At 45.3% G+C, this 18,596-nt stretch overlaps 1 protein-coding gene across 1 annotated transcript in view; it reads right to left on the reverse strand.

Annotated features, from left to right (window-relative positions):
- The window catches only part of st6gal2a (ST6 beta-galactosamide alpha-2,6-sialyltranferase 2a), a 60,674-nt gene that overhangs the window by 22,487 nt on the left and 19,591 nt on the right, over positions 1-18,596 (reverse strand). Inside the window, exon 2 of the mRNA XM_078222813.1 lies at positions 4,249-4,346. Within this exon, the coding sequence (XP_078078939.1) occupies positions 4,249-4,346 (98 nt within the window). The remainder of the gene's footprint in view (positions 1-4,248; positions 4,347-18,596) is intronic.

Below are 18,596 nucleotides of genomic sequence, written 5' to 3' on the forward strand. Positions count from 1 at the left end.
CTGGCACTGCCCAAGGGGCAGCCCCCTCTGCTCCCAACCTCCAGGGGCCCTCAATGGCCTGGGGTCCAACCGGGTATGAACCTGATTTCTCAGCTTTCTTACAATCTTACTGGCTCACCCTGCCCATCAGCCTGCGGGACGAGAAGGTAAGATCGCGGCCAAGAACTTTACAAGCCCTTCAGCCTCGTTTTTTGTATTCTCATGCTGGGTTTTGCTACATTGAGGATGGAGATCCTCAAAGTTAGCAAGTAATGAGCTGAAAAAGGGGCTTAGAAGAGCTAGGAGGGGACACGAGAAGTCCTTGGCGGGTCGGATCAAGGAAAACCCCAAGGCTTTTTACTCTTACGTGAGGAATAAAAGAATGACCAGGGTGAGGTTAGGGCCGGTCAAGGACAGTAGTGGGAACTTGTATATGGAGTCAGTAAAGATAGGCGAGGTGATGAATGAATACTTTTCTTCAGTGTTCACCAAGGAGAGGGGCCATGTTTTTGAGGAAGAGAAGGTGTTACAGGCTAATAGGCTGGAGGAAATAGATGTTCGGAGGGAGGATGTCCTGGCAGTTTTGAATAAACTGAAGGTCGATAAGTCCCCTGGGCCTGATGAAATGTATCCTAGGATTCTTTGGGAGGCAAGGGATGAGATTGCAGAGCCTTTGGCTTTGATCTTTGGGTCCTCGCTGTCCACGGGGATGGTGCCAGAGGACTGGAGAATGGCGAATGTTGTTCCTCTGTTTAAGAAAGGGAATAGAAATGACCCTGGTAATTATAGACCGGTTAGTCTTACTTCGGTGGTTGGTAAATTGATGGAAAAGGTCCTTAGAGATGGGATTTACGACCATTTAGAAAGATGCGGATTAATCCGGGATAGTCAGTACGGATTCGTGAAGGGCAAGTCGTGCCTCACAAATTTGATAGAATTTTTTGAGGAGGTAACTAAGTGTGTTGATGAAGGTAGGGCAGTTGATGTCATATACATGGATTTTAGTAAGGCGTTTGATAAGGTCCCCCATGGTCGGCTTATGATGAAAGTGAGGAGGTGTGGGATAGAGGGAAAGTTGGTCGATTGGATAGGTAACTGGCTGTCTGATCGAAGACAGAGGGTGGTGGTTGATGGAAAATTTTTGGATTGGAGGTAGCTTGCTAGCGGAGTGCCGCAGGGATCAGTGCTTGGTCCTCTGCTCTTTGTGATTTTTATTAATGACTTAGAGGAGGGGGCTGAAGGGTGGATCAGTAAATTTGCTGATGACACCAAGATTGGTGGAGTAGTGGATGAGGTGGAGGGCTGTTGTAGGCTGCAAAGAGACATAGATAGGATGCAAAGCTGGGCTGAAAAATGGCAAATGGAGTTTAACACTGATAAATGTGAGGTGATTCATTTTGGTAGGACTAATTTAAATGTGGATTACAGGGTCAAAGGTAGGGTTCTGAAGACTGTGGAGGAACAGAGAGATCTTGGGGTCCATATCCACAGATCTCTAAAGGTCGCCACTCAAGTGGATAGAGCTGTGAAGAAGGCCTATAGTGTGTTAGCTTTTATTAACAGGGGGTTGGAGTTTAAGAGCCGTGGGGTTATGCTGCAACTGTACAGGACCTTGGTGAGACCACATTTGGAATATTGTGTGCAGTTCTGGTCACCTCACTATAAGAAGGATGTGGAAGCGCTGGAAAGAGTGCAGAGGAGATTTACCAGGATGCTGCCTGGTTTGGAGGGTAGGTCTTATGAGGAAAGGTTGAGGGAGCTAGGGCTGTTCTCTCTGGAGCGGAGGAGGCTGAGGGGAGACTTAATAGAGGTTTATAAAATGATGAAGGGGATAGATAGAGTGAACGTTCAAAGACTATTTCCTCGGGTGGATGGAGCTATTACAAGGGGGCATAACTATAGGGTTCGTGGTGGGAGATATAGGAAGGATATCAGAGGTAGGTTCTTTACGCAGAGAGTGGTTGGGGTGTGGAATGGACTGACTGCAGTGATAGTGGAGTCAGACACTTTAGGAACATTTAAGCGGTTATTGGATAGGCACATGGAGCGCACCAGGATGATAGGGAGTGGGATAGCTTGATCTTGGTTTCAGATAAAGCTCGGCACAACATCGTGGGCCGAAGGGCCTGTTCTGTGCTGTACTGTTCTATGAGATACTCAGGAAGCCTCCTCCTCCCATTAGTGATTACTTCTTCACCACCTTTCATGACTGAATGTGGCTGGATTGTAGAAATGTGATCTGATCCATTGGTTGTGGGATCACTTAGCTCTGTCAATATGTTATATCTTCCATTGTTTAGCACTTACGTGTTGTGTTTTTTTGCATCACCAGGTTAGCACCTCATTCTGTTCTGACATGTTCTTCTACACTCCTTATTGAACTAGTGTTGATCTGCTGTTTGATGTCATTGGAAGGATGAGGAATATACTGGACGATGAAGTTACAGATTGTGGTGGAACACAACTCTGCTACTTCTGATGGTCCACAATACCCTATGGATGCCTAGTTTGAGTCACTAGATGTTAATTGTATATTCATTGTGATTAATTGGATACATGGTGGGCATTAACTTGGGATTCACTTCTGCCCCATATAAATCGACACAGACAGAAATTGTTATTTCTGGGATAGGAGATGTCTGCTTGTAATGTGTATCTCTATGAGTAAACCTGTATAAAGATGTGGAAAGATTGGCTCCAGGTCTGTCCTTCACCAATTAGCTTTCTGGATTATCACTAGATCTGTTATCAACTTGTCCTATTTAACATGGTGGCAGTGCCACATTATACAATGAGCGTGTTCGAAATGAGAAATAGGGGCTGTATCTCCACAAGTACTTGTGCAGTGGTCACGTACATACAGATACCTATGTAACAGGTACAGATCTTTCTCTACACCCTAGTTATGAGTGTAACACTACATCCTGCATTCTCTCGTTTCCTTCTCTATAAATGGTATGCTTTGTCTGTATAATGCACAAGAAACAATACTTTTCACTGTATGCCGATATATGTGACAATAATAAATCAAATCAAAGGTAGATTTTGAAGACAAGGTCAAATAAGTTTTTTGTTTGTCTGGCAGCTATGCCCTTCAAGTCTTATCCAGCTTTGTTAGTAGTGGTACCAACGAACATGAAGTCCTCTATCCAACACATATTTTGTGCCCTTGTTGCCCTCATGAAGAACTACTGATCCTTCAACAGAGGTTGGCGGGACGAGGGGGGGGGGGGAGGGTGGCGGTAGTGGGAGGCGGGAGAGTGCAGTATGTGAGAATCTTTACCTGTGTCTGACCTGATGCCATGAGATTTTATGGTCTCCAAAGTCAATGTTGTGGGCTCACAGGCTCACCCGCTCCTGACGGTATACCACCGTGCCATCACTTATGATCAGTTTGTCCTGCTTTTGAGACAGGACATACTCAAGGGATGGTGATGGAGACTTTGGCCACAAGGCAAATTTCCATGAGTATGAATATGTCAGGCTGTTACTTGACTAATCTGTGGGACAGCTTCTCAATTTTGGCACATAGAAATAGAAGAAATAGAAACCCTACAGTACAGAAAGAGGCCATTCGGCCCATCGAGTCTGCACCGACCACAATCCCACCCAGGTCCTACCCCCATATCCCTACATATTTTACCTGCTAATCCCAGGATCCCATCCCAGCACACTAAGGGGCAATTTATAGCCTGGCCAATCAACCTAACCCGCACATCTTTGGACTGTGGGAGGAAACCGGAGCACCCGAAGGAAACCCACGCAGACACGAGGAGAATGTGCAAACTCCACACAGACAGTTACCCAAGCCGGGAATCGAACCCAGGTCCCTGGAGCTGTGAAGCAGCAGTGCTAACCACTGTGCTACCGTGCCGCCTACATGTTCCTAGATGTTAGTTTGGAGGACCTTTCATCCTCAACTTGAGGGAGTGTGCCTTTATCAAGTCTGAATCTAATGATTCAGTTGGTGCCGGGTGGTCCATTAAATTTTCTTCCTCTAATACTTGATCTTATGGTTTGATACAAATTAATGACTTGCTAGGTCACTTCAGAGAGCAGTTAGTAATGAACCACATTGCTCTGGCTCTGGAGTCACCCATAGGCCAGCCCAGGTAAGGATTGCAGATTTGTGTCCTTAAAGAATGCTAGCGAACCGTTAACTAAAGGTCGCTGCCCCGTTCATAGAAGAAACACTTTATAATATTAAGGAAAAAGAACTGAAACAAAAATGCAGAGAGGTGAGTAATGTCAGGGCACACATTAACTCACTTGTGAATTAATAACACGGATTGTGGTTTTGCTTCCAACATCCTTCTCGTAACCTTGTGTAGGGGCAGCATTAAATCTCAGAACTGCATCATGGGAATCTGCAAAAGAGAAACAAGAGCAATTAATCTTCATTTTTTTTTGGAATTTAAGTGAATGGAATTGAGATATGCTATTTTACACAACTGTGACCTCAGAAAATGACAAAAGTCTAATTCAACCAGACATCGTAATGGGGGAGTTTGTATTTTTACATCATATAGAGTTTGTGGCACTGATTAAAGCAAAAGGCATAGCAGATTTAATTGGGATAACCAGGCCAAAAATGAATCAATTTGTTAGACTGCTCACTGACCAGGGACAAGGAACATTACTACAATTTACTGTATTCTCTGAAGTGGATATTTGGTAAAAGGTTTTTTCTTAAGAAAACATACACATACACAAAACACTTGACAGACTATTTTGAAGAATTGAATTCCAGAACCTTCCATTGCCACAGAGCTTTTAGTAGTGAAGCTGCTCTGCCGGATAATTGTCAAGAGTTCTGCCCCAATTCATTTCCCTTTTTCATCTTTGCCAATGACTAGTCGACATGTTATTTTTTTCTTTGTGGCCAGTATTTTCAGTATTGCAGAGACTATAATGGAGCATTTGTAAACTGCTTTCAAAATGCTTTTGTGCATTGTTACTGGAACATTATGCACCAGTTTCTAGAAAACCACAAAAAAGGCAGGTATTGGGCTGTAACTTCAGAGCTCCAGGGGCTGTACCCCGAAGGGAAACAGGGCAACACTCGCACTGGAAGTTCACAGGTAAGCTTTGTACAGCAATTGCCCAGAACTGCAAATTTCCCCAGAGAAATTGCTCTCTGCTGGGAACTATTTAAAAAGCAATTTAAATCGGATAGTTCTGGCTGAGTTACATCAATTGTTTCCAAGAAAAAGTTAGAAGAATTAAAACCTCTTCTAACTTCTGCACAGACTCAGACTGACCCCTCCATGGGCCCCTCCCACACTCTGAATTTCCAGGGGTCTCCCCCACCTCCAACTACACCCTTGACTACTCATCCCCACGGGACTTCCCCACCCCCTTGATCCCCCAGCTACATCCCTCAGAGCCCCCCAACTACACCCTCCAAGGAACTCCCAGCACTTTCAATGGACTACAACCATTGATGGGATCTTCCCAACCATGGGATTTCCCCCTATCCCCATGAGGACCCTTTCCCCCGACCACCCCCCTCCCCCCACACTCCCACCTCTCCAGGCTAGACCCTCACCCTCCCCAGACCTGACCTGACTTAACCTGACATCTCCCACTCCTCTGAGGCCCAACCCGACCTGACACAAACCTCCCTCCCCAAGGCAAGCCTCCCCTCCCTCCTCCTCCCCGAAGCGTGGCCTGATGCCTCTGAGTCCCGTGTTGTTCTCCAACCCTGCAAAAGGCTCAGCCTGAACCTGCCCAGCCTAATCGGAGGCCCAAGGCTAGTGCCATTAATGAGAGTGGTGGTCTTCTTCTGCACTTGATTCTAAGCTTCAGGGGCAGGATGCACTGCACAAGATCAGGAGAAAGAATTTTTAAAATTGAGGTAAGAAACGAGGAGCAAAGTGACAATCCCAGTTTGATTTCCATTCTGAGGAAGTTCAGACTCATTAATAAAAATTAAAACTTGTGGAAGCTAATAAATTGTTTAGTACTGAAAACCATGTTTAGTTTGTGCATTGTACATCAGAGTGGACATTTGAACCTGTATTATTCAATAGACAAATCTCTGGTCTAATTGCAGTATGGAGTGTAGCAGAATTTAAATCTAGTCAATTAATTACTGTGTACAACCTCTTTCCCAGCTCAAAACGTACATTCTCTGAAATATACAATATATAAATTAAGTGTGACGAAGAGCAATTAATGTGTGACAAATATATAAACCTTTATGCCCACAGGATGGCAGAGTAGTTCTTCCAGTGTTAGTGCGACAAGTTTTACTTGTTACTTCCAGTAGTGGGCAGAGCTTTTCCATGTCACACGGAAATCCAGCTATGGGTTATGTTGCTGCTTTCTCAAATTGTACTTGTGATGCTGGTGACACTGAATGAGGTTTTCACATAATTGGAATAAATGTTTCCCCCAAGAAATGCAATGTCACAAAGACAGTGACACCTATAAAATAAAAAATTCTTATGAACGTTCATGTTTCCAAAACTGTTACTGCAAGTTCTTAAATGCCTTGCAACAATTGAGGGTTGGATCAGACATGCACTAACTGTCTCAAACGTCATCTCAGCTGCTTTCAAACCCCATTCACATTCCAGCCTTGTTCACTGCCCTGTTATGTCCCAGTAAATGCTCAGCTTGGTATTGGAACGTAATAAATGCTTTTATTTCAGACTGCCTGAAATGTTCTCCCAAATATATAAATCCAGTAAGAAAGCCCTGTCAATTCCTTCACTGTCATTGTGTCACAATCCCGGAACTCCCTCCCCAACAGCACTGTGGGTGTACCTACACCACATGGATGGCAGTGGTTCAACAAGGAAGCCCAGCACTCCCTTCTCAAGGGCAATTAGGGATGGACAGTAAATGCTCGCCTTGCCAGTGATGCCCATGAATGACTATAAAAAATTTGCTGCTGTAAGTTCACCACCACCGGAGGGCCCCTCTCATGATCAATTTCAAATACAAGTCATATGGCGGGATTCTTTGGCCATTCACGCTAGCGGGATTCTCCGGTCCCGCTGCAATGAATGGAGATTTGGCTGAGCGTCAAAATCTCCATCCTCTCTGGCAGTGGCGGCGGGGTGTGAACAGCTGGAGGATTCCAGCCATAATCACCCCCTCTGTGCTGTTAAAATGGGCGAGGTTTGCATAGTTCATCAACTATTACTAAGGAATGGCCTCCTTGCCCATCAAGGGTGCTGTGAGAAATTTCCCCTTATGTTTATGACCAGTGTGCAATGTTGTTGCCTTGTCCACATATTTGCGCCTAATTGTGCAGAAACAGTGGGCGCAATTTTCCGGTCCTTCTCACTGGCGGAATCTTCAGGTCCTGCAAAAGCGACCCCCCACGGTGGATTTGCCGATGGTGGGATGGGCGAGCCATACAAATCATCATTGACATTGGGGCGGGGTTAGGATTATATTTATAGATAGGAGTTTAGAAGAGTGAGAGGGGATCTCATAGAAACTTATAAAATTCTAACAGGAATGGACAAGGTCGATTCAGAAAGAAGGTTCCCAATGGTGGGCGAGTCCTGAACCAGGGGCCATAGTTTGAGGATAAGGGGTAAACCTTTTAGAACTGAGATGAGGAGAAATTTCTTCACCCGGGGGTGGTGAATGTGTGGAATTCATTACCATAGAAAGTAGTTGAGTCCAACACATTGTCTGATTTCAAGAAGAAATTAGATGTAGCCCTTTGGGTTAAAGGGATCGAGGGATATGAGGGAGGGGGGGATCAGGATATTGAATTCAATAATCAGCCATGATCAAAATGAATGGCGGAGCAAGCTCAAAGGGCCGAATGGGCTATTCCTGCTTCTAGTTTTTATGTTTAATGGTAAATTACTAGATTCTTTAATCATTTAAAACAACTTGTATACAGCAGCCGGCAATATTTCCAGATATCAAATTCCATCCTGTAGATTTCTTAAGATAAATCTTGTGATCAGTAACTTACATCAAATTGGCAGGTGTAAAGTTGACACGACTGATCAGGAATTGAGTGGAGACCACTTGCACCAGAGTTCTGCCCATGTGGCATCCCACTTAATTATCAAGTTGGACCTTAAGTGTGCTTTCATTTGCAGTTAATGATATTAATTAACCTTCCATAGAAAGGAAAACTGAGAGTTGTAAGTCATGGCCACCAATCTACTGCCAGCAGTTTAGTTCCCACTGGTGAAAGAGATTTACCCTGTTGTAGAAATTTACTTCAGTTGTCTATTTTATAGCACAGAGTCCAAAGATGTGCATGTTGGGTGGATTGACCATGCTAAATTGCCCCTTAGTGTCGGGGGGCTAGTGTGGGTAAATACTGGGTTATAGGAATAGGGCCTGGGTGGGACTGTGGTGGGTGCAGACTTGATGAGCCGAATGGCCTCCTTCTGCACTGTTATGATTCTATGATTTATCATTCTATGATCTATACAGAAGTGACACTAGTTTCTATTTGTGTAACAAATTTTATTCATAGTGCTTTAAAATGTCTAGTCCATGCTCACAGCTCCAGCTTCCAATTCTTTCTGCAGTATGGTTATGTTAATTGAGTCCATACTCAGGCTGATCCAATCAAACACAGCGAGCATCAATAGTAAATAGACACACATAATCAAGCACAGAATAAGTGAACATTACATCTTTTTGCCCTTGTAAAACTAAAGGTAACTATTTTGAATGAAACTATCTTAAACAACAAATCCTTTCTTAGAGATCAGCTTGTCCATTTTCTCTGAGTGCAAAAGTAGTTTTTGAGAAATGAAGGTCTCTGAAGACCATGTTGAGATCTATGAATTTGAGGTTGTGTTTCTGTGTCATCAACTTGGTGAGGCAGATGATAAATATACAATTGTTCATAAGAAAAGGAAATGCATCCTAATCACTATTCCCAAATTATCCTGGTCTGCTCGCTATCAAGCATCTCAAGTTCCACTTCGTGTTGACATCCAGATAAGTGTTGGTACCAAGCAACTGCTTTATCTGCTTTGGTCCAGACAGGGATGATGCAGGTTTGTGGTCACAATTTGACGGTTTGATGCAAACCCAATTGCCAATGTCAAATCGTGCTACCCTTGTGCTTATTCATTTGCCAAATTCTGCTTTTGGTTTACCTTGTCCTTTTGCCATTTTTTCTGTTTTCGCACTGACTTCCTCTCGAATGGTGTTGATGGCTTAAGAATGGCCAATTACATGCAAAGGTTATGACCTATCATAGGTTTGGCCAACATAATTCTGGTCGGAGAGCGTAGAGTGGATCATATGTGCGAAGTAGGCCCATTGTCTGTCATGATAATCTCTTGCAAACAACATTTTGTAAATAAGAATGGCAATGACCAAAGTGGCGGTTATGGAATTTGTTGTAATAATTTCTGGCCATTTGCTATGTATATTACACACAACAAGCAAAAAAGAGGTTGATTCCCAGAGGTTTCTTATACATCTCCAAAAATGTCCATTTGGAATTCTTGCCATGGTTTTGTTGGCCATGGGGTTGGTTGTAAAGGTCTGGGACACAGTTTAACTGACTTTTCATGGAGTATACAAACTACCTGCTTTCTAATGATCTTTTCTATGTAGAAATCTATTGCTGGCCACCAGACTCCTCCAAAGGATTTCTTAACAACACCTGGATGTCCTTCATGAGCAAGATGCAATATACGTTGCTGTTCTGCTTTCGGGATAACTGCTCGCGATCTGTGTGCAATGCAGTTGTCATCAAACAATGTGGGTTCATTGTGTATTCAGTAGTCTGGAGCCAACTCTTCCTGTAATACACAAGGCCACTCTGTTTTTAGTACTGGTTTACTTTCTGCAATACAGTGTCAGTCACCTATTCTACCTTCAATTCCTCTCATAATAGGATTCACAGTCAGCTGTGAAGTCACAATAACCACATAGTCGTTGACGTCACAAGTTGCTTCGACATCACTAACACTGTTTGCGATGGTAGTATGGCCAAGCATTGTGATGCATAATTGATTTATCATTCACTTCCTTCAATGTACTGAGGGTACAGCACCAATCACATTTCCTGATGCATGTATTGTGACATGCATTTCAGTCCACATGCGGAAATGTATGAGGACTGGTGGAGATGCTATATTTGCTTTTAACATATCAAACGCTGATTATTCTATGCTCGTTTTGAGCAAGAGGTCAGCGAGAGCATGCCCTCCACCCTGGAGGCCTTGGATGAACCTGTATCTGAGGTCACCATTGCAGGTGTCAGAGCAGCTTTCTCGAAGGTCAACCCACAGAAAGCGACTGGTCAGGATGGGGTACCCAGACAAGCACTCAGGTCCTGTGTGAATCAGCTGGCGGGGGTATTTGCCTTCAACCTCTCTTTACAGCAATCTGAGGTCCCTGTCTGCTTCAAGACGACGACCATCATCCCGGTACCAAAGGAAAGCCAGGCAGTGTGCCTTAATGACTATCGTCCGGTGGCTCTGACATCCATCATTATGAAGTGCTTCGAAAGGCTAGTCATGGCACGAATCAATTCCAGCCTCCTGGACTGCCTGGATCCACTATAGTTTGCCTACCACTGCAACAGGTCCACAGCAGAATCTATCTCCTTGGCCCTGCACTCAACCCTGGAAAACCGAGATAACAAAGACACCTATGTCAGACTCCTATTTATTGGCAGCTCAGCCTTCAACACCATTATTTCTACGAAACTCATCTCCAAACTCCGTGACCTGGGCCTCGGCTCCTCTCTCTGCAACTGGATCCTGAACTTCCTAACTCACAGACCGCAATCAGTAAGGATAGGCAACAACACCTCCTCCACGATCATCCTCAACACCGGTACCCCACAAGGCTGTGTTCTCAGTCCTCTATTGTATTCCTATATAACTATGACTGTGTGGCCAAATTCCCCTCCAAATCGATTTTCAAGTTTGCTGATGACGCCACCGTAGTGGGTCGGATCTCAGACAATGACGAAACAGAGTACAGGAATGAGGTAGAGAATCTGGTGAACTCGTGCGGCAACAATAGTCTCTCCCTCAATGTTAACAAAGCGAAGGAGATTGTCATCGACTTCAGGAAGCATAGTGGAGAACATGTCTCTGTCTACATCAACGGAGACGAAGTAGAAAGGGTCGAGAGCTTCAAGTTTTTAGGTGTCCAGATCACCAACAACCTGTCCTGGTCCCCCCATGTCAACACTATAGTTAAGAAAGTCCACCAACGCCTCTACTTTCTCAGAAGACAAAGGAAAGTTGGCACGACTGCGATGATTCTCACCAACTTTTACAGATGCACCGTAGAAAGAATTCTTTCTGGTTGCATCACAACTTGGTATGGCTTCTGCTCTGCCCAAGACCGCAAGAAACTACAGGTCGTGAATGTAGCCCAATCTGTTGTGCAAACCAGCCTCCCACCCATTGACTCCGTCTACACTTCCCGCTGCCTCGGCAAAGCAGCCAGCATAATTAAGGATGCCACGCACCCCGGACATACTCTCTTCCACCTTCTTCCGTCGGGGAAAAAGATACAAAAATCTGAGGTCATGTACCAACCGACTCAAGAACAGCTTCTTCCCTGCTACCATCAGATTTTTCAATGGACCTACCTTGCATTAAGTTGATCTTTTTCTACACCCTAGCTATGACTGTAACACTACATTTTGTACTCTCTCGTTTCCTTCTCTATGAAAGGTATGCTTTATTTGTATAGCGCTCAAGAAACTACTTTTCACTGTATGCTAATACATGTGACAATAATAAATCAAATCAAAATGCTGTGTGATTGCGCATCTTTGCACAGTAGCTTCGCAATCTCTATGCAGTTAGGAATGAATTTGTTATATAAATTGCAAGTACCAAAGAACAATGCCAACTAGTTTATGTTAAATAGGGTGCAAACCAACTGAATGGCTTTGACGTTGTGCTTTACACCAGCTACTGTCACGCTATACTCTAGAAAGTCAGTTTTGACTGCTGTGAATGTATACGTGTTATTATACAGCATCAAATTGTACGAGTTAAGTGAGCACCGCTGATAACTGCAGATTGTGCTCTGTTCTGTTCCTTCCATGGACGACAATGTCATCAAGTGGAGTGGCCCTTTAATTTCTGATAAAACTGAAGAAATGATCTTCTGGAATGCACTAGATGCTGAACATGGTCCATTGGGCATTCTGCCATACAGAAATACACCTTAATGACTGACAAAAACTGTAAGATATCGGCTTTGCTCTGCCAAGGGTATCTGAAATTAGCTCCATAGCATACCGAGCTTTGTGAAGACTGTGAAGTCGTGAAATGAAGCTGATAGTATTTGGATTGCGGAAAGTGGATATTTGGCTGGAATGAATGCTTTGTTGATCACCTTAAGGATGATGTATAGAATAATTCGTCATTTTTATCTTGTGCAATGACTAGACTTGATATCCGCAGTGATGAGTTGATTTATTCAATGATACCGTCTGTTTCTAATTGTTCCAGCTCCTGTGACACTTCAGCATGGTTGCACACAGCAACTTTTGCCAATTTTGTGAAGCTGTTGGGATTGATGTGTTGACCTGTGGAGCACGGCAGCACATCTTAATCTCCCCAAATCCAGTAAATTAGGGATCCAGAGTATATGGTCTGTGTCATCAACCAGGTTAATCCAGTAGGACCTTCAAATTTCAATCCCAGCCCATTGAAAAGGTTTACCCTCAAGAGGCTTCTGTCTTTAGCTACACAGAACAGGAACCTGTCCAGGGTGACATTTTTGTAGCATACTGAAACTTTGATTGTCTCCAGAACCTGAATAATTAAGTTATCACAAGCTTGAAGCTGTCACAGGCATGAGAGAAAGTTGTGAAAAAAACTGATGGTGGAGTTTATCACTCAAAATAGAAACTTCAGTACCAACATTGATGAGAAGCGACACAGATGCCTGTGACTGAGCAATCCCAAATATTACATGGTGCCTTACTGTTCATGATGGAATATATATACTGTACCTCAAAGAACAAAAGAAAATAACAGCACAGGAACAGGCCCTTCAGCCCTCCAAGCCTGCACCGACCATGCTGCCCGACTGAACTAAAACCCCCTACTCTTCCAGGGACCATATCCCTTTATTCCCATCCTATTCATGTATTTGTCCACACACCCCTTAAAAGCCACTATCATATCTGCTTCCACTACCTACCCCCAGCAGCAAGTTCCAGGTACTCACCACCCTCTGTGTAAAATACTTGCCTCGTACATCTCCTGTAAATCTTGCCCCTCGCACCTTAAACCTATGCCCCCGAGTAATGACTCTTCCACCCTGGGAAAACGCTTCCGGCTATCTACTCTGTCCATGCCCCTCATAATCTTGTAGACTTCTATCAGGTCGTTCGAGTGGAACAAACCAAGTTTCTCCAACCTCTCCTCATAGCTAATGCTAGGCAACATCTTGGTAAATCTTTTCTGTATCCTCCCCAAAGCCTCCACATCCTTCTCGTAGTGTGGCCACCAGAATTGAACACTATATTCCAAGTGCAGCCTAACTAAGGTTCTATAAAGCTGCAACGTGACTTGGCAATTTTTAAATTCAATGCCCTGGCCGATGAAGGCAAGCATGCCGTATGCCTCCTTGACTACCTTTTCCACCTGTATTGCCACTTTCATTGACAACTGATTTTTAAGGCGAGACTTAAACTAGAAAGAGTGCAGAAAAGATTTACTAGGATGCTACCAGGACTTGATGGATTGAGTTATAAGGAGAAGCTGAATAGACTGGGACTTTTTTCTCTGGAGCGTAGGAGGCTGAGGGGTGACCTTATAGAGGTCTGTAAAATAATGAGGGGCATAGACAAGGTAGATAGTCAATAACTTTTCCCAAAGATAGGGGAGTCTAAAACTAGAGGGCATAGGTTTAAGGTGAGAGGGGAGAGATACAAAAGTGTCCAGAGGGGCAATTTTTTCACACAGAGGGTGGAGAGTGTCTGGAACAAGTTGCCAGAGGTAGTAGTAGAGGCGGGTACAATTTTATCTTTTAAAAAGCATTTAGATAGTTACATGGGTACGATGGGTATAGAGGGATATGGGCCAAATACGGGCAATTGGGATTAGCTTAGGGGTTTTAAAAAAAAAGGGCGGCATGGACAAGTTGGGCCGAAGGGCCTGTTTCCATGCTGTAAACCTCTATGACTCTATGACTCCTCCATGTGTCACACCGATTAAGTCCCCTTCTTTAATGACTTGCACATCTTTGAGAAGCGGTTCCATGTTTATCACTGTGAATTAATGAGAACCTCCACAATTTAGGCACAATTTTGATGGTATCCGACTGTGATGGGGCATGTGTTGGTGAGACTGCTAAGGTCTCTTTGTCCATAACCCTTACATTTGAACTATTTGGAAAAGATTTGGCTGCAGCCCTGAGTCTAAAATCTCTTTGAATTTAATATGGCAGATTCAATGTGGACTGCTGAAGCTATGATTTTTTTCCCCAGGTGAAATCATCATCCTCCTTGAGGAGACAGTGCCTAATTCATGGAATTGAGGTTTTTTCAATCTATTGGTCACAAATTAGGTCATTAGTTAGATTGGAAATTTAACATATAGAAGTCAATTGTTACAATGCTGCCGTGTATTGTTTAAAGGGCTCACCATTTGTCTGGTATCTCTGGCAGAATGTATATTGTTTGATCAACACACTTTTCTTCAGAACAAAGTATGTTTTGAGAGTGCTTGAGAATGTAGACATATCTTCTGGGAAATGCTTGAATACTTGCAGGTCTTCTGCTCTGAGACAACATCATCTTGTGGATCGCTGCTCTATCCACCTTATCCATCCCAAAATGAGCAAGAGGGTCTTGAACCTCAAAATCCATTGATCTCACAACATGGTTGGATCTCCCGTTGAAGAACATCAAGGCGCAGGAGCCGGCAAGTTTAAACTTTTCTCCATCATCCTTGTTGCCACTTTGTAGTATATTTTATACTGGAATCTGTGCAGCCATGATATTATTTTCTATGTGTATAACAGGTTTTATTCATAGTGCTTTAAAATATCCAATCTGTGCTTCCAGTTGGTTTACTTTCTGAGCCCACACCCAGGTCAACCTAATCAAGCATAGTGAGCATCAACAGTAAACAGGCTCACATAATCAAACACAGAACAACTGAATTCTACAACCCCCGATGAGTTTCTCCATGGAAAGTTTATTTTTCTTGTGTCTTGGAAGAAAAGAGAGGGAATGATGGGATGGCCAGAGAGTTAGGCTCCACCTAAGACAGACTGCATCCACCACATGCTACTTATCTTTCCCCCTCCCAAGCTCACAGGTAATCCCTGTACAGAATTGGTCAGTAAGAGTTTTAACAACACCAGGTTAAAGTCCAACAGGTTTATTTAGTAGCCGAAAGCTAATGGGATTTGCTACCAAATAAACCTGTTGGACTTTAACCTGGTGTTGTTAAAACTCTTACTGTGTTTACCCCAGTCCAACACCGGCATCTCCACATCAGAATTGGTCACACATGATTCAGGTCAGCAGACTGCCAGGTGTAGGTCTGTGTCACCTATTGCAGCAACAGACACTATGGCCGGAACTCTACCACCTTGACCGCCACAGAATCGGAGCGGGCGAGAGTCCGACAACAGAAATCTCCATTGACCTCGAGTGGGAATTTCCGGTCTCGCTCAAGTGAGGCTGTAAAATCTCTGATAATTAGCTGCACCCCCGAGCAATGTTTCCTCTTCTATTTGCTCGTGTGGAAGAGTTCTGTACATGGCCCCTTTAATTCTTTTTTGCGGCCAGGTACTCATGGCAACTTCAAAGGGGCGACTTACGCAGCGCTGACTCAGGAACTCTCAAGTTATTGTACGGCTGTTCAGCTGAGAGGGTATGTTGCTCTACAGTCCTGGTATTCTGCCTTTTTCAGGCATGCTGCAATAGCATACTGTGGAGAGTTGCCTTGGAGCGGCAGGTAAGATCGCTGTCACTTCAATCTGCATTACACCTGCTTCAGCAATCGTCACTGGGAAGATGTTTGTGTTGTGGTAATGTCATTGGACAAGTAATCCAGAAGCTCAGTCTAATGCTGTGGGGGACATTGGTTCAAACTTCGACAGGCTGGTGGAACATAAATTCAATTAATAAATCTGGAGTCTCAATAACGGTTACTATAAGACTATGGGGGGAATTTTACCATTTTGAGTCGAAGTGCCGGATCTGGGCGTCAAATAGATCCGCACCTGGAATCCTCTTTCCAGCGCGCCCATACGCATTTTGCCGGCTCCGGCCCGATCCGCGCTGTGGGCGGGGCTTAGAACTGGCGGACCGATCGCAGCTCTGAACTGCGCATGTGCAGTTCGAAAAAAATCTGACAGTGCACCCGGGCACGAAAAAAAAGCAGAAAGCGGAGAGAGTGGCTCTCTGACGGTCATCCTCTGGTCGGGAGGGGGGGCGGGGGGTAGGGGAGGAGAGGGGGTGTGACGTATCATCCCCTTGAGGGGGGGAGGGGGGTGGAGGAGAGGGGGTGTGACGTATCATCCACTGTGGGGGTGGGGGGGAGGAACAAAGAACAAAGAACAATACAGCACAGGAACAGGCCCTTCGGCCCTCCAAGCCCGTGTCGCTCCCTGGTCCAAACTAGACCATTCTTTTGTATCCCTCCATTCCCACTCCGTTCATATGGCTATCTAGATAAGTCTTAAACGTTCCCAGTGTGTCCGCCTCCACCACCTTGCCCGGCAGCGCATTCCAGGCCCCCACCACCCTCTGTGTAAAATATGTCCTTCTGAGGGGGTGTGATGTATCATCCTTTGGTCGGGGGGGGCTCCGCTGCCTGTCTGCGGCCGATCCCTCCTGGCACCATCACTGGTGCACTACCAGCTACAGTCATCTCTCCCGCTCTCTCGTACCTGCAGGGAAGAGCAATCTGTGGCTGGTAGTGTACCAGTGATGTTGCTAGGAGGCATCGGCCGCAGACAGGCAGCGGAACCCCCCTGACCAGAGGATGAGACATCACACCCCCTCTCCTCCCCCCCCCCCAGGGGATGATCTGTCACACCCCCTCTTCTCTCCCCCCCCCCCCCCCCCCCCCCCCCGGGGATGATACGTCACCCCCCCTCTCCACCCCCCCGGGGGATGATCGGTCACACCCCCTCTCCTCCCACCCCCCCCGTCCCAGGGACTGAGACGTCACACACCCTCTCCTCCTCCCACCCCCCTCCCGCCCCGACCAGAGGATGACCTGGGTCAGGGAGCCTTTGCAGTCTCTGACCCCGCTCTTCGGAGGCTGCAGCGGCGACTTCAGACTTTTATTTTGCAGGTCGGTAACAGCGCGGACGCGGATCGGGCCAGAAGACGGTAAAGTGGGATTTGGCGGTAGAGTTGGGCGCGCGGTTCATTAAGTCGACTTAAATGCATGCAAATGCATTTAAATCGTCAGGCCGTCCGATTCGGGTGCGCGCCGGACCCGCGCCCGAATCGGGTGTCGGTAAAGCGGCGATCTGCTCGGAATCGGGTGCAGATCGTGGTACAGGCCCAACGTCCAACTTTACTGCGATTTCGCGCCCAATAACGGGTACGAAGTTTTGGTAAAATCAGGCTCTATAATTGATTGTTGTAAAACCCACCTGGTTCACTAATGTCCTTTAGGGAAGGAAATCTGCCATCCTTATGGACTGGTTTGTCTGTGATTTTACATCCACAGTGGGGCAGCACTGCTGCCTCACAGCGCCAGGGACCTGGCTTCGATTCCCGGATTGGATCACTGTCTGTGCAGAGTTTGCACGTTCTCCCCATGTCTGCATGGGTTTCCTCTGGGTGCTCCGGTTTCCTCCCACAATCCAAAAGACGTGCTGATTAGGTGCATTAGCCATGCTAAATCTCCCTCAGAGTACCCGAACAGGTGCCGGAGTGTGGTGACTAGGGGATTTTCACAGTAACTTCATTGCAGTGTTAATGTAAGCCTACTTGTGACTAATAAATAAACTTAAAGCTTAAAGATGGTTGACCCTTAACAATTCGCTGTAATGGCCCAGACAACCACTCTGTTTAAGGGCAACTGGAGTGGGCAACAAATATTGGCCTTGCCACGAAAGAATAAAATAAACAGGGCTTGGTGTGTTGAACTGCTCCAACACCTGACTATATTCTGTTTCCTGTCTCCATAACAACTGGATTTTCCAAAGCTGCTTTGTGAATCAAACAGCCTATACAAAGGCTGAAATAGCGATCAAAAATATTGTCAGCCATTGCTATCTTCACTGATGTAAATGGGCACTTACATTTCAGTAGTTAAGCGGTCACATCCTATTAAGTGTACCCAGCAACAGGTGTAAGAAGTCCTTGATGGGCTGGCTATGCACAACTCACCACTTACCTGTCCCTGGCACTCTTCCAATTCTGGCTTGATAAGGGAAGGGAGTTCATCTTCAAAGGCCATTGAATTGCCCAAGTCAGAATCTTGGGAGTTACCCGGGTACTGCACTTTAGCACTGACCCACCATGCTCAAAGTCAGCATGTGCACATCATTTGTCTGGGGTGGGTAGGTGCCTGTACCACACTGGGTGCATTTCCGGCAGCTACCAGTCCTACCTTACCCAAAGTTTCACCATTTGCTGCTGTCCAGGCATAGCCTGGTATGCCTACACCTGGAGAAGTTATTTCTGCTTCTCATTACTAAGGAGCCCA

This window comes from Mustelus asterias, chromosome 10, assembly GCF_964213995.1.
Source record: "Mustelus asterias chromosome 10, sMusAst1.hap1.1, whole genome shotgun sequence".
NCBI lineage: Eukaryota > Metazoa > Chordata > Chondrichthyes > Carcharhiniformes > Triakidae > Mustelus > Mustelus asterias.